The sequence below is a fragment of the Pelodiscus sinensis genome, chromosome 5, assembly GCF_049634645.1.
Source record: "Pelodiscus sinensis isolate JC-2024 chromosome 5, ASM4963464v1, whole genome shotgun sequence".
Classification (NCBI taxonomy): Eukaryota; Metazoa; Chordata; order Testudines; family Trionychidae; genus Pelodiscus; species Pelodiscus sinensis.
In genome coordinates, this window is record NC_134715.1 from 53,849,338 (window position 1) to 53,865,209 (window position 15,872).

At 41.2% G+C, this 15,872-nt stretch overlaps 1 protein-coding gene across 6 annotated transcripts in view; it reads left to right on the forward strand.

The window, feature by feature from the left end:
* DCLK2 (doublecortin like kinase 2) overlaps positions 1 to 15,872 on the forward strand; it is a 156,381-nt gene that overhangs the window by 6,744 nt on the left and 133,765 nt on the right. For all 6 annotated transcript variants that reach the window (XR_012904152.1, XR_331241.4, XM_025185463.2 and 3 more), the window contains one exon: positions 11,057 to 11,391. Coding sequence is in view for 4 of the 6 variants with exons in the window: in XM_025185463.2 (XP_025041248.2) it covers positions 11,057 to 11,391 (335 nt within the window). In the remaining 2 variants the exon portion in view is untranslated. The remainder of the gene's footprint in view (positions 1 to 11,056; positions 11,392 to 15,872) is intronic.

Consider the following 15,872-nt stretch of genomic DNA (forward strand, 5'->3'; position numbering starts at 1 on the left):
AAGTAATTCGTAAGCATATAATTCCCTAGAGGATTAGCATGATTCCACCTATATGTAATAGCTGTGTTTCCAAGTATGTAAATATGCTGTCAGCTCTTATCTGCAGTGAACTTTACAGGAATACATTACTTTAAAGCGAATACATAACCTCAAATGGCATATACATATAACAATTGCCTCATTGAAAATACAAAGCGGGAGACTCTGGTAGTGGTTTACATAGCAGAGGTTTACAGACTGTATGACATGAGACTGGTTAGGATTTTTTTCTTGTTTTCTCAAAATATTGTTGATAAAATAAAAATTCCACTCACTAGCAGATGCTTATTGGTAACATATTTCAGTTACGATTAAATTTGGCTGCTGGATTCTAGGTGCACGAGGCCCCGACAGCAGGAACTCTGGGTACACTTTCACATACTCCTAATTCCCTGTGTATGTGTGAACTTCGTAACAGTTACAATTTTACCTCTTAAATGGTTAATAGGTTTCATGATTACTTAAAAAAAATAACATTTACATCCATAATACTCTGATGAAAAAGAAATGTAGTTAAGCAATAAGAGGCTTTTTAGGCAGAAATAATATAAGTGCTATTGAAGCAGGTTACAATCTGGTTTCTTTATCCAGCCAAATTATTCTGCAGAAGTTCAGCCAGGCTGCAAAACTATTTTGGCAGAAGTGTGAAATTGCCTCATATGTTGTCATTCTAATTTCAATGGAGCCATTCTAATTTCAATGGAGCATATGCAACATCCAAGGACTTAGGATAGTGTCTGCAGCAATGAAGTGACTACTTTTCTGTGCAGAAATCCTTCAGGTGATAGATCCCCAAATAAAAGCCTATCCTTATTTAAAAATAAACTTAAACAACAAAAAGGATGGTAGCACTTTAAAGATTAACGAAACATGTAGATGGTAGTATGAGCTTTCATGGGCACAGCCCACTTCTTCAGATAACATCTGAAGTTGGCTGGATAACATCTGAAGAAGTGGGCTGTGCCCACGAAAGCTCATGATACCATCTACATGTTTTGTTAGTCTTTAATGTGCTACCAAACTATTAGTTGTTTTTTAAGTTTATCCTGTGCAGACTAACTTGGCTACCCCTCTGAAGCTTGTTTAAAAAGTTAGAACTTCTGTTGACATTTTAGATGATACAATCAACACATAATGTAATTTGTTTTTTACTGTGTTCCTCACAGTTTGGAGTATTACACATGAAGAAGAAACATTACCTGCATTTAAGACCAAATTCCTAAGTCGTTTTCCCATGAGTTGCGAAACTAAAAATTCTCCCAATACCGTATACTTAATGGAAATCACTGTCACACCCTAACACAAGGCTTTTGGGTCAAGATTCTAACTTTTAAGGAACAGTTTACAGAACACCCTACAACATCTTGGGACATTTGTCTGTGCTGCTGTAAAAACTGATATTGCACAGAAGAAAAATGACAGGTCCTATCCTGGGACAATAATTAAGAGAGTTATTGAGACCAATTATTTTCTAGATTGATGTAAAATGAGGATATATTATTTTTGCTGATTTTAAATGGATGTGTTTATTAAACATTCCTAAAATTAATAAATAGCCATATTTCTATTTAGCTATATCAACATAACATTGACTTCATGAAATTAAGAACAAAAATAAACATTTTAAATAGCACCACACAATAAAAACATCTGTGACTTGTGATTATATATGATCATGAGGAAAGTATTTGTAAAATATCTCAGTGCCTTTCATCGCATGAACATGATACATCACACCTAACTGGATACACATTTTACAAGCAAGCCAAATGCCTTATAATCAAAACAAAAGGCTGCCAAAGGAAGATTTACAGATATTCCATTTAAACTTCACTATACTGAATATAGATGTACTATTTTATATTCCCACAGACTTCAATGATTTTTATCCAAGAAATAACACAAAATCCAACCCTCTGTTCACAAGATATGATTATCCCATTCAGTTACCTCAGTTCAAAATAGATGTAGCAATATCTATGGATTGCTAAAGTGTCTTAGAGACCTCAGTATAAAATGCTTTCAGTAAGTGGTTTGGTATACTTCCTTTATGTTGGAAGCTGTGTAAAAATATAGTGATAAACTAAATATGAACCAGCATCCACTATTACAACATACTTTCAGCTAGTTTGCCTAGATACCATAATTTTTTCTCTACTTTTACACATACTAGTAATATTTAATAGCATTTCTGTTTCATCACCCTAAATCACAGTAAAAACAATCAAGTGATGGAAATTTTAAACTACACAAAGTTCAGTGAATTCAAGAAATTGAAGGGCCAGATTCAGTTTTCATTTACACAACCTCAGTGGAGTTTCTCCTGATTTATATTAAGGTAACTGAGATCACAATCTTTCCCATAATTTCTAGAACCCTTGTAGTTCAGTTTCCTTTTTAAATGCAGTTAGAACTTTGACCATAATATTGCAATAATGGAACTTTTCATGTTTCTCTTCCTTGGTTTAAAACAATGATGGGTAACCTGGACTAGTGAGTAGGCTGCACAAGTGAACCTCCACCTCATGGTATGTTTACGCTACAGGATAAGGTTTAATTAAGATATGCAACTTCAGCTACATTAATTGCTGAATGTAGGATGCAATACTGAAATGGCCCTGATAGAGAGCAGAAGCTGTCCATTTACTGAAATATTTTTTTAAAAAGTTACTTGTAGTTGTTTGAATGTGTGTGTGTGTGTGTATGTGTGTGTGTGAAAATCAACTCAATCTTAGAAAAAAAATCAGATATGTAGCTGAAGAGCCATACTTAAATTGATAAGGTTTATTAGTAGACTGCATGTGCACATTTTCAAATGCTTCTAACATTTCTCACTGTTTTCTCTTTTCTCCGAATCAATGAGGCTCACATTCATGAGGGAGGATTAAGAACATACAGTAATTACTCATTTAACACGTGCCCGCTTAAGACGTTTTCACAATAGCACAATTTTTTTTTAGGGAACTTTTTCGAATAACATGTCCCTGAAATAACATGAAAATAATCAAGTGGTGGACTACTTTGTGTGCTGGTATAAGTTGATGGAAAACCGTGGTAATACACATGAACAGATGAATACATGTGGTCGCAGCGTCCTCCACTCACTCATGTGTTTATCTTTGTGTTTTAACAAACCACAGCAACTTGTGTTGCTAGATATCTAATGCTGATGTTGACGACCGACCACCAACAAAAAAATGACTTTGCCACCACCACCTGAAACGCAACCCCCACGTTTTCCATTATTTTTAATGGGAAAATTGACCCCACATAGCACGTTTTCACTTAGCACGAACATTTTCAGAAACGCATCGATAGTGTTAAATGAGGAATTACTGTACTCAAAATTTAAAACAAACAGTTGCAGTTCTCAGAACACTGACATAAGGAGAGAAAACTGAGGCTCAGATTTACAAATGGCCTTATGTGTTTAAACCACTGATTTAAGCACCTCAGGTCCAATATTAGACTCTACTGTGATCCACAAAACTGCTCAGCTGCTGCTTAACCCTAAACGGACTCAGTGCCTAGATTTTTCAGGATAAAAATATTCCTTAGGCATCAAAGGTCATATCTACAGTAGAGACCTTACAGCAACACTCAGAACATTCCCTCTCAAAATTCTAATACAGGTTGTATCTTTTATAATCTGGGTCCATCATCCACTGAAATTTTCTGTTGAAATATGGTTACTTAATTAAATGCATTTTAACATCCCTACATCCTTTCTCCCATCTCCATCAATGCTGGCCCGTCTGGTGCTGCTGAAGAGGTGCCCTGGAGCTGGCAGCATCAGAGGGCATTAACCTTCCCTGATACCTGGTTCATAACCAGTCAGGTCCTGTGGGTACCAGAGAAGTTCAAACTGTATTTCCTTTTGTTCCCCTATGCTCTGTCTTTTCCTCAGCAGTTTCATGCAGAAATCTGGTCTTTTAAAAACAACTGTAAAGAAAAAAAATCTGTAAAAAATGTAGTTCTGTAATGGCAACAAAAATCTTTCCTATGGTTCTCTAACATCTGTTTTTACAGCTCATTGAGTGTTTCCTGTTTAGCTGTTTGATATCTAATTAATGAGCCTATTGGAAGGGGTTAAGAAAGATCTCTCATATCAATGGTGTTTCTCTTTGGCAATCCAAAATCTAGAGAGAGAGCAGCCTTATAGCTTATTAAGATTCTTGCAGAAAATAAACACCCCCTTTTGAATCTAGTAAAGAAAGACCTTTTCCATATATCTCTCTTTGATTATTGCCATGTTTTTAATAAAATGTGGTATCTTAGTAGTTTCTGTAAACTTACTGTGAAAATATTGCTGGTATAGAAGGATAATTCTGAAATGAGTTCACAAATCTCTTTGGGTAAAACAGTGATGTGATCTTGCCAGAAAATTGATATTACCACATAGTTTAAAACTCTTGTCATTTGAGTTGGGATTTGCCCTCTGATATGTACACATTATTCTCATTAAAATGAGTGGAAGCTTCATGCAAGTATTCAAATAAAGAATTAATCACACAGAAAAATGAAGGGAATGGGCCAGATTTTCCTGTAACCAAACTGTGATTGGCAGCACGAGAGGCTTAAGGTTTCAGGGATCTTGTTTCAGCTGTCTGATTTTTGTGAACTTGCAGACTTTAAGGCTAAAAGGGACCATGGTGGTCATCTAGTCTGACCTCTTGCACATTGAGTGGAGTGAGATTCTGTGGCCAGCATAGATCTATAACTTCTTAGTTACTGAAATCCTCAAATAATGATTTAAAGACTTAACATTGCAGAAAATTCACTTTTTTACTGTAATTCAAACCAGCAAGTGACCTGTGCCCTATGCTGCACATGAAAATGAAGAACCCCTATAGACTCTCCCAATCTGACCCAGGGGAAAATTTCCTACCTCAAATACAGTCATCAGTTATCTTGTCGTCAAGATCACCAGCTAGACACTGGGGAAAGAATTCAGTGCAGTAACTTAGATGGGACACTAATAGAGAGGGTTCTATGGCCATAGAAGATATTTGAAGGTATTCTGATTACTGGTTTGCACAAGCCCCCGGTATCAATGGTGAGAGTCCTATAAAATTCATGGTTTGTTTTGATCAACGTCATGGGCCAGAGTGTTTAAAATTGGTCAATTTCACTTTTCAGAGGCTTACATCTGACTTTTCAGTGTTGTAACCATGGAGGTCTCTCTTCTGGGAGCAGGGTTTGGGAAGTAAGACTCCTTGCTGGGACCCTCCCGAGAGCAATTGGAGATCGGACTTGTGTCCACAAGCCTTCTCTAGCTGCAGCAACCTTTGGCGGCCTGTCCATCAATAGAGCTTCCTACACCAGGGGAGGCACTTAAGTGGCTCTGATCTCCATCTGAGAGTGGCCGTGCAGTGAATTGACAAGCTCTGTCCCCCTCTCTAGCCTGGTGAGGATTTGCAGATAGGAGCCCCTCAGCTGGGGCATTCCCTGCAACAAAGAGAAAATATTTCAAGGGGAAGGGTTTATTTCATGGTCTGTGATATGTTTTTTACAGCCATGAAATTGGTAGGACCCTATTAATGACATAGGGTTGCTAGGCAACCTTACACTGGTGGAGGAAGGCAGAGAAGAGCTTAACCATGGCTCATCCTTGAAGCCTTCACTACCTTGATATGTTCCCTTCTTCTACCAATATACCCCTGTGCCAGCTTTAGGTGTATTGGTGAATGGCTTTAGGAGTCTTGTCTCTTAGCTTTATCCTAGCTAGTAGTTCTTTTGTGTTGTTCTAACAGGAGGTTCGGCTATACTCAGTGAAGCTACACTAGGTGCATAAATATAGGAGGTTTTATTGCCAGAGCATATTACGCCTCACAGCCTTCATGCATTACTAAATATGTGCTTCTCACTACGGAGGAGCAAGCAAGCAGGCAAACAAGAATCCAATGCTTATGCCCCTTCTGTTACCGACAGTTCCAGACCCCTTTGACTGTGCTCTTGAGGGCTAGTAGCGGGTGCTGCTCCAGTGTGGGGAGTTCCTGGGCACCCACATGGTCCAGGTCCACAGGTGAGACTGTTCGCCAATCAGTGCCTTTCGGCCATTTTATAATTATTCCTTTCTTAGGGGTGTAAACATCCACAAGCAGATTCTAGCAGGAAACGCCACCGCTATCTAGTTCTCATACCAAATGTCTTTGGGCCTAATTATCTCACAACTTGTTGATGCAACTAAGGAGGCCTGGGGCGAGCTCATCACCAGTTAAAACTAGCTAACCGCTGTCTCTAGCCGAACCGTCTGCGATAAGGTATGGGGTAACCGGCAGTCAGCCTGACACTTTGGTAGCCAGATTCTGGACCCTTTTTATTGCTGAGTGGTGTAAAGGAGCTAGATCTCATGTGAGAATCTGTCCCCAAGTTTTGGAACTGGAATGTGATACTGTGAACAACCCTTCTCCCTGGGTTAGGTCAATTCTAATGAATTTTTTTTGGAAGTAATATGAGTGAAATTGAATAATAATGCATTTTTTTTTTAACTATGATAGGGTATGCTGGTTTTGTAGAGCTATACATAGGATTACTGGTATCTGTACAAAGTAAATACCTATACTTGGGGTATTCTGAGTAACCCTCCACAGTTGTGCATACCCAGTGCCTCTCAGGTTTGGGCCATCAGATTATGAAGCATGTTTTCAAAGCAGTCTTCCTTTTCTATGCATTAGACTGTTAATACGTTTATAAATGAATGTACACAATGGTTTTAGTAACTATTTATAGCACCCATAAAACAAAATAATTTGCTCTTGTTAGCTGTGCCTTTTCCGATCCTCTACTGATAGGCCGGGCATAATTCATTTTTCTTAGATAATTTTAATAGATAATATCTTTAAGTTTTTTGTGTTTATCTATTTCAATTTTCACAGTTTTGTAAGAAGTTTATGATATGGTCCAGCAACAACTGCGTTGGCCCTTATGCAGAAGGGAAATTGTCCAGTCTTGCCAGAAGAAAGATAGCAGTGCTGTATGGGTGGTGGTGTGCAAAATGAGATCAGAAATTGCTGCAAAAAGGGTAATGTGAATCAGCATGACAGTCTTCCCCTGGGAACAGAAGTGTGGCAGGCTTGAAAAGGGTGGACATGAGAAACCCTTTTTCCAAGGGCAGGCAAGGTAGCATGCCTGCTCTTTCCTTTTGAGGCAGCAAAATATTAGATTTTGGTTAGGGATGTAAAATTCCATTTAAATGGTTAAATGTAGTGCTGGCACTGTATTTAACTGATTAAAGAGGGTGGGTAGGGGAGACCACTCCAGCCTGGCTGCTCCTGGTCCCTGCATGGGGGCTGCCACTGGCTCCTGGCCCCACCCCCATCCACGTGTGCAGGGCCCTGCTCCTGTGTACCAGTTAACCGTTACCTGGTAAGCATCACCCATTAATGGTGATGCTTACTGGGGAACTGTTTAACTGGTCACTAGTAACATCCCTCATTTTGGTAGGACCTGCTGTGGGTATTGGTCTGACCCCTCCTTTTTCATAAAGGCAAGAAAAGAGGGTAGGCTATTGTGACGGGGTCAGGCCAGATGGCTACAAGAAAGTAGCATAAAGCAATAAAACAAGTCCTTGTTTCCCTGGTAACCAAACAAGATCTACTCCTGGTTAACTAAGATACTTGGAGGCAATCAAGAACCTTCATTAACTAATGGAGACAAGTTGATTGGGACACCTGGAGCTAGAACTGGTTAAAAGCCTCCCCTTCAGTCACTTCAGTAGTGTGCTGGGAGCTGTGGGAAGAGTGAGTGCTGCTAAAATGCAGAAGTACTACAGATGTTGTCAGAACCCTGCAGGTGCAGAGGCAAGGGTCAGGTAGAGCTCTTCTCAGGAAGCAGCCTCTTGAGGCCCCAGAAGTACAAAAAAAATCCCTGCTAGAAGGGGAGAGGCTGAGCTAAGAAATCGTGTCTGGTTGCCTCCATGTCCAGAGAGCCACCAGAGACTAAGAGATTTTTTTTTTCCATTTTCCTTTCCCCTTGCTGTGCTGCTGATGAGAGTGGCTAAATCACGCTGCAGCTTGCCCCTGAAGTAAAGGGGTTAGACTGAGAGTTGAAGTGAGCCACTGAGGTGAACAATTAGAACAGGAGTTGCTATGTTTCCTGGACAGGGGGAGAGATTATTTTTCCTACAGCTACCCAGAAGCACAGAATCCACAGAGGTGGAATTAGAAGCTTTGTAACGCTATATGTCTTGACTCATTATGTAATTGTGGGGTAAGTATCCAGTGCAGATACTCTCTAGGGAAGGCATCCAGTGACCAGATAAATGGGAGGTAAAGGAATTAAAAAGGAGGTTTTGTTAAAAAGAACAAAACAGTGCGGAAGGTAAGAGTGTTGGAGCTCCTAAAAATGACATGGCAGGGAAGCAACTCCCCTTTCTTAATAAAGCCCACTGTAACTCTCTCATGCTGGTAAGGTCCCAGCAATGGATTAGCTGGAGGACCTGGATGGAAAACAAAACCCTGGGCAGTTATTTGAATGATCATGGAGTTGCCTGCACTGTATGCTTTTATCTGCTGGGTACTGCCAGACACCTAATAATAAAGTTGTGGCTGATTAAAATCCATATCAAGTGTCTTCTGTCATTCTTTCAGTATAGACAAAAGCATGGGGTCAGATAATTATTTAATGACCTTGACACTAGATGTTGACATTCAAAAATTTAAACTTTGTAACCCTCCTTACACACTGTTGCTTGAGATCTGAGTTTTCTTGAAGAATATTTATTTTGTGTACTTTGATATATGAGGTTGACAATTTCCTTTGTTCATATATTTTGATTACTGATGGAAATATTTGGGTGTGGGTGTGGTGAAAGTCAAGTTTGTGTTAAATGTTTCCAACAGATATATTTCATACATATGCTGCAGACATTGGTTGTCTTAGGCTACATCTAGACTACATGCCTCTGTCGCCAGAGGCATGTAGATTAGGCTACCAGGCATAGGAAAATGAAGCGGCGATTTAAATAATCACCGCTTCATTTAAATTTACATGGCTGCCGCGCTGAGCCGATCAGCTGTTTGTCGGCTCAGCGCGGTAGTCTGGACGCGCGGGTGTCGACATCAAAGGCATTTGTCGACCACCCAGGTAAACCTCATTCCAGGAGGCATACCTGGGTGGTGGACAAATGCCTTTGATGTTGACACCTGCGTGTCCAGACTACCGTGCTGAGCCGACAAACAGCTGATCGGCTCAGGGTTGCAGCCATGTAAATTTAAATGAAGCGGCGATTATTTAAATCGCTGCTTCATTTTCCTATGCCTGGTAGCCTAATCTACATGCCTCTGTCGCCAGAGGCATGTAGTCTAGATGTAGCCTTATTCTCTTAGTATGAGAGATGGTATCCTACCTTTTGGTATTAACAGAGATCTTCAAACTGTCAGCTATAAAACAACGCTAAGCTGCAGTACACCAACACAGTGTCTTATATTTTCTTGTTGACTTCAATGGGATCAATTCCAATGGCATTAGTGATAAGAACTGGATTTCAAATTATCCAGAACAAAATAATGAATAACTTAATTTCAACTTATTTTCTTCAAATATAGTAAATAAGCTTTGACAGATTTAGTTCTATAGTAAACTAGAAAGGGAAAAATCACTTCAACTAGTTTAAGAAAACAGACAAGTAATTTTCCGATGGCTGAAACTAACTGCTTTTCAGTTATTGTAAAGTGTGAAAGAAGTCTAGTTCTTTTGCTATTAGGATAAACATTGCAACTTTCAGGACAGATCAGGTTTTTTGAGTCAAAGTTATAGGAGAGGGGGGAAAAAAAGTTTTGTAATGGAAATTTATTGACTATGGACATGCTAACACACTCTTATGTAAAGTGTGACAATATGTATTTCATTTTCTGCACTTTGAATTCTCTACATGTATCATGATTACCATACATCATTTATTAATAAAACTAGATTAAATATTTACAAGCATTTTATTATAACTTGCATGTTCATTTCAAATTAGAAAAAGGCCCATTGGGAGCAAATTTAAAACTTAGGTTTCAGCACAGAATATTCTAAATCCTTTCGAATAGATTTACTGAAAACTGACTGTTCTGCGCCCAGTGTTAATTTAGCATATTAATAGAACCCCAGAGAATTATTATTCAGTTTAGAGTCCTGTTGCTGTTACTATGAAACTCCCTCCAGCAGTTTTTTCCATTTCTCTGGTGTGTAAAATGATCCAACAAAACTCTGTCAACCATGTGACACTGCTTTTTGTTACTTTAGGTAAGAGTCATATGTATAGAATATGTATAGAATATGCTTACATATTCTCCCATGAAGAATTAAAGATGACTGGAATTCTGGAGACGGCTGTATTTTCTTTGCACTTACTGCCTTAAAGAATAGGGCATGCATATTTTACAGGCCATATGTTCTCAGTGTTTTAACAAGAGGCTCTTATAAAATTCCCCCCCAAACCACAAAGCCGAGAGAGGGAGGAAGGACTAGGTAATCTATTAATTTGTTTTCCCATTTAAACATTTTAAATGTTTAATAACCTGAAGTGATAGGGAGAAATTATCACAAGGCAAGTTATCTAATATTGACATACACTTTTTCAGCAAATTCTTAAACTTTGTCTCCTGAAACTAAATAGAGGATATTGGTAGAATATCACAGTGTACAACTTGTGTCTGTAGGGAAGTCCAGTTCCTTCTATTGGGTACATTGTACAGGTGGTTTGTGTATGTGTACAATCTTTTTGTGAGCCCTGGGAATGTAAACTTTTGCAGAGAGAATTCAGCAGTATGTAGAAAGGGAATTTCAGGAGAGAGAGAAATGTCTCCAACCTTTAGTCTGGGTTAGGGGAATTTCAAACAAGGGGCTTTTGAGGCCCTCTAGCATAACACTGTGGTTTATATTGGACACTGGATCGTATTTCCTTTTGCAAGACTTGGGTTTCAACCACAATGGACAATTTGTCAGTTTGCTGATTGTATAGAGTAAGTTGAATAATGTGTTTAACAAAAAATCCTAAATCACAATGTATTTCTTTTTTTCCCCCCAGGAGAGAGTTATGTATGTGCCTCCAATGAACCATATCGCAAAGTTGATTATACCAAGAATGTCAATCCAAACTGGTCTGTGAATATTAAAACTGGGTCTGCTCGATCCTTGACATCTCTGATCTCTATGAAAAGCGAAGTGAAGGAGAGTAAAGATTTCATTAAACCCAAATTGGTGACTGTTATTCGGAGTGGTGTGAAGCCACGGAAAGCTGTGAGAATTCTGCTGAATAAAAAGACTGCTCATTCCTTTGAACAGGTTTTGACCGACATTACAGAAGCTATTAAGTTAGATTCAGGTGTTGTGAAGAGACTTGTAACACTGGATGGGAAGCAGGTAAGAGAACAAACCATATTGGGCATTGAATATTGGGTACTATTTAAGATGCTTCTATGTCTATATTCTGCCATCTTGTTGAGCTTTTGTTACTATCCAATTTCTATCGGGCTTATGTGTATTTATTATATTTTAACAACCATTAATTTTTCCAAAGTCCTCCTTTATCCCCAATAAGTGGGTTTGATGATCCTTAACCAGCAGATGTAATCACAATTTGGGAGGCTGGAATCGCTCTGCCTTCCCAATCCAGACTTTCTGTCACTCCCAGCTCTATAGCTTCCTGTCTCCAATAACTGAAGGTATGTCTACACTACCCCCCTAGTTCGAACTAGGGGTGGGTAATGTAGTCATACGGAGTTGCAAATGAAACCCGGGATTTGAATTTCCTGGGCTTCATTTGCATGAAGCCGGCCGGCGCCATTTTTAAATGCCGGCTAGGTCGGACCGTGTGCCGCGCGGCTACACGCGGCACGAACTAGCTAGTTCAGATTAGGCTTCCTAATCCGAACTAGCTGTACACCTCGTTCCACTAGAGTGTACTAGAGTGTGTGCATGTGGAAGGGGGCCCCTTGGGAAAATGAAAATATCATCTTGTAGTCTTGCTTTTTTTTTTTTTTCCCCCTTTGTTTAGTTCACCACCTGTCATCTCTTGCATTTGACTTTGCAAGGTCATTGAGACAGGCTGATTTGTACGTTGTCTAGCACAATAGTCTGAAATAGATTGGAATCTTATTAGTCATTTCTATAATGGAGATTATAAAAACTCTAGGGCATGTTTCTAATCTCAGCGCACTAGTGATAGGAATGGGAAAACATTATGTATGGTACAGGTTGAGTCTCCCAGATCTGGTCCAGCAACATCTGTGGTCTGGCAGGACCATGGATATTGCTGGACCAAAGAGCTCCGGAGGCCAGGAGCAGGCCAGCTGGGAGAACTCAGGGCTAGGGAATCCTTGCTGGGCCATCAGTGGCTGGAGAGCCCTGGCCCTAATGGGGGAACCCTGGTGACAGCAGGGCCATCCAGGAAACGGGGACTCCCCGCCCCAGCCAGGGAACCCCAAACATTAGCTGGACCAGGCGGCAGCCAGAGAACCCCAGCAGGACCCCCCAGCAGAAGCAGGACTGGCCCCAGTAGTGGGGCCGGTGGCAAACCCCCCAGAAACCACCTGGGGCAGGTGGCTGGGCACTTCAGATGGGGTACCCCCAGTCCTGCATCAGCGGGGCTGGAGAATCCTTGGTGGCAGTGGGCCAGGCGATGGCAAGGGACTATTGGCCAGGGAGCTCTGGGGAACCCCCAGTGGCAGCGGGGCCAGGAGTGTCCAAGAGTGGTTGGCAGCGGCAGGGCGGTCCTGGCTGGGGAACCGTGGCGAAACTTGTGGGAACCCCATCTTTGGAAGCCCCAAGGAGGGGAGCCCAGAAGTGGGGCAGCCAGCAGGGTGGCATTGACCTCCCCTAGTCCAGCAAACTCTCGAGGTGCCAGACCAGGGACGTACAACCTGTATTTTGCTCACTGAGAGTCCTCCCTTCTTGTTGGCACTTGGTAGCACTCTGAAATAGGGTAAACTACTTTTGGCTGTTATCAGTGAATCTTCCTTGTGGTCCTGGAAAGTGGACATGGCGAGGCTATGATTGTAGTGATCATGAGGGCGGAAACAGGGTATTCAAGCAGGGTAGGCAAACTTCTAGAAAAGTTTTCACTTCTTATTGGATGCTTTATTCCTCAGCTGTAAGCTTGAGGAAAGCGGTCACTATTACCTCTTCATTACTGTGAAATTCATTTAATCTGTGGAGAAAAGTGAAGATGACAACTGTTCTGTTAAAGGAGGGAGATTGAGAATGTTTCCCCAACACAAACTAGAAATTACCCAACTGTATTTAGGTGGCTGGGGCAGCAATATCAATAACTTCATGCTGACATTCTGCTTCTATGTATGCATTTCTTTTCCCATAGTGAAGCTGTACAGAAAGATATTTCCAGCACAACCCTGCTCTTAAAAGCAATCTCTTCTCCTTCCCTTTTCCTCCTCCGACCCCCTAATATACATAAAGTATGGAGCAAATTTAATGTCCAGCTGACACAATTGAATTTGAGTAGGCTTTGCTCTATTGACAGAACTATTCTTTACGGTGCAATGTTCGTTCACATGTGGGGTGTGTGTGGGGGGGGGGGCAGGGGGTGGAGCGGGGGTTTCCACTTGTACAAAGTCAGCGTTGAACCTACATGTACTTTAACCAATTCTGATTGGACTATTATGCATGTGAGGAAGGAAGTGAGGGCTGGGAAGCAGTAAACTTAGGGTACGTCTAGACTACATGCCTCTGGCGACAGAGGCATGTAGATTAGGCTACCGGACATAGTAAAATGAAGCGACGATTTAAATAATCGCCGCTTCATTTACATTTACATGGCTGCCGCGCTGAGCCGACAAACAGCTGATCAGCTGTTTGTCGGCTCAGCGTGGCAGCCATGTAAATGTAAATGAAGCGGCGATTATTTGAATCGCCGCTTCATTTTACTATGTCCGGTAGCCTAATCTACATGCCTCTGTTGCCAGAGGCATGTAGTCTAGACGTACCCTTAGGTAACTAGCTGACTTGCAACAGATAATATTTCCTTCATCTTATGGGTATCTGGTTATGTCTACGCTGCTGGCTGTGCCGGCAGTGCCTATGCAAATGAAGCACAGATTAGCATATCACCGCCCTTCATTTGCATAATTTGTTCACACTCTTTTTGTGCAAGGGGTTTTTGCAGAAACAAGCAGCGTGAAATTATTATTATTATTATTTTTTTTTTTTTTTTGGGTGCAAAACCCCCATTTTACAAAAGATCCGTATGCCTCTCTGGGAGGCAGTGTTTCTGCAAGCCTCAATTATTCTTGCTAGTGAGGGAAATAGCCTGTTGCTGAACTTCTACCTGAGCCATATTCTTGATGATTAGCTAATGTGGGTGGCTGTACCAGGTAGCCGAATGTGGGGGCTCTTTCTTCAAGCACATTGTTAAGCAGAAAGACTCCTTTGCCTTGGCAGGTAACTATTCTACCTTCCTAAAGGGGAGTGAAGCTTTTGCCTTTCCTGCAGTACAGGCAGTCCCCGAGTTACGCGGATCCGACTTATGTCGGATCCGCAGTTACGAACGGGGCTTTTCTCGCCCCGGAGGACGGGAGCGGCGGGACACCCAGATGCGCCACGGTCCGCCACCCCTGTCCTCCGGGGCGAGAAAAGCTGCTCCCCGTCTTCCTGGTCTGCAGGGAGACGGGGAGCAAAGCCGCGGAGCACGCCTGCAGCGGGACAGCCCGGGCGCACTTGAGCTGTCCCCCTGCGGGCGTGCTCCGCGGCTTTGCTCCCCGTCTCCCGATCAGCAGACCAGGGAGACGGGGAGCAAAGCCTCGGAGCACGCCTGCACTGGGACAGCCACGGCGTGCCTGGGCTGTCCCGCTACGGGCGTGCTCCAAGGCTTTGCTCCTGGTCTCCCTGCAGACCAGGGAGACGGGGAGCAAAGCCATGTCATATAAGTGTTTGTGTGTGTGTGTATGGTTTTTGTTTGGCCTTTACTGATATACATAGATGTTGGCAACAAGGGCATGTGAATGGCTTGGCAGATGTGCTTTGGTTCCAATTAGCAGCTGATGGAGATTTCTGAGCCCTTTTTCTCTAAAGTGATAATTACTTAGGCTTTCAAATTTGCTAGGAAGGCAGTTCTTTTGTGTTGATGTCCTACTGCTGGCAAAGTTTGAAAGGCAACTTTAAAGAAAGGTATTTTGTAATTGCAAAATGTAACTGCTGTTATGTGTTGTGTTTATTTATCTGCAGAAAATACTAATCCTTCTAGCTCTCAAAATTAAGAAAAGTATAAATTGTGTTAAAGCAAACTTCCTATATTGATTCCAAATTAGCAGAGACCAATTGTGTACTAGTTGCAAAACTAAGTTTTTCCCACAATATTCTTTGTTGAAAAGGGAATCTTTCATTCACTAGTTAGTTACTTCATTGTTTTGTTTTTCATTGGAAGGATTTACAAACTGAGAGGGAAATATTATCATTAGATTAGCAATCTTTTGAATACACTTTCCTTTTAATTTTAAGCAGGATAGTGGAAAGAATAGTCTCAAAATTGTCTAATTTTTCATCTACATATTATCTTATTCTTTTTCTGTAGCGACAACATGACTATAGCTTCAGAAAGGAGCTGAGTTAGTCTGTACAGAAAAAAAACAACAAATGGTCTGGTAGCACTTTATAGACTAACAAAATATGTAAATGGTATCATGAGCTTTTGTGGGCACAGTCTACTTCTTCAGATGACCGGCGTTTTGAGTTTAGGATGTGCAAACCCCCAAAAAAATAGGAGAGAAAGAGGGAGAGAGAGGGAAGGGGGGGGGAAGGAGGGGGTGGGAGACAGGGAGTAGAGGGTATAGAAAATTCAGGAAGATAGAAAGAATCAGTATCTGAAGATTGGGGAGTTAAAATGAAGCAGA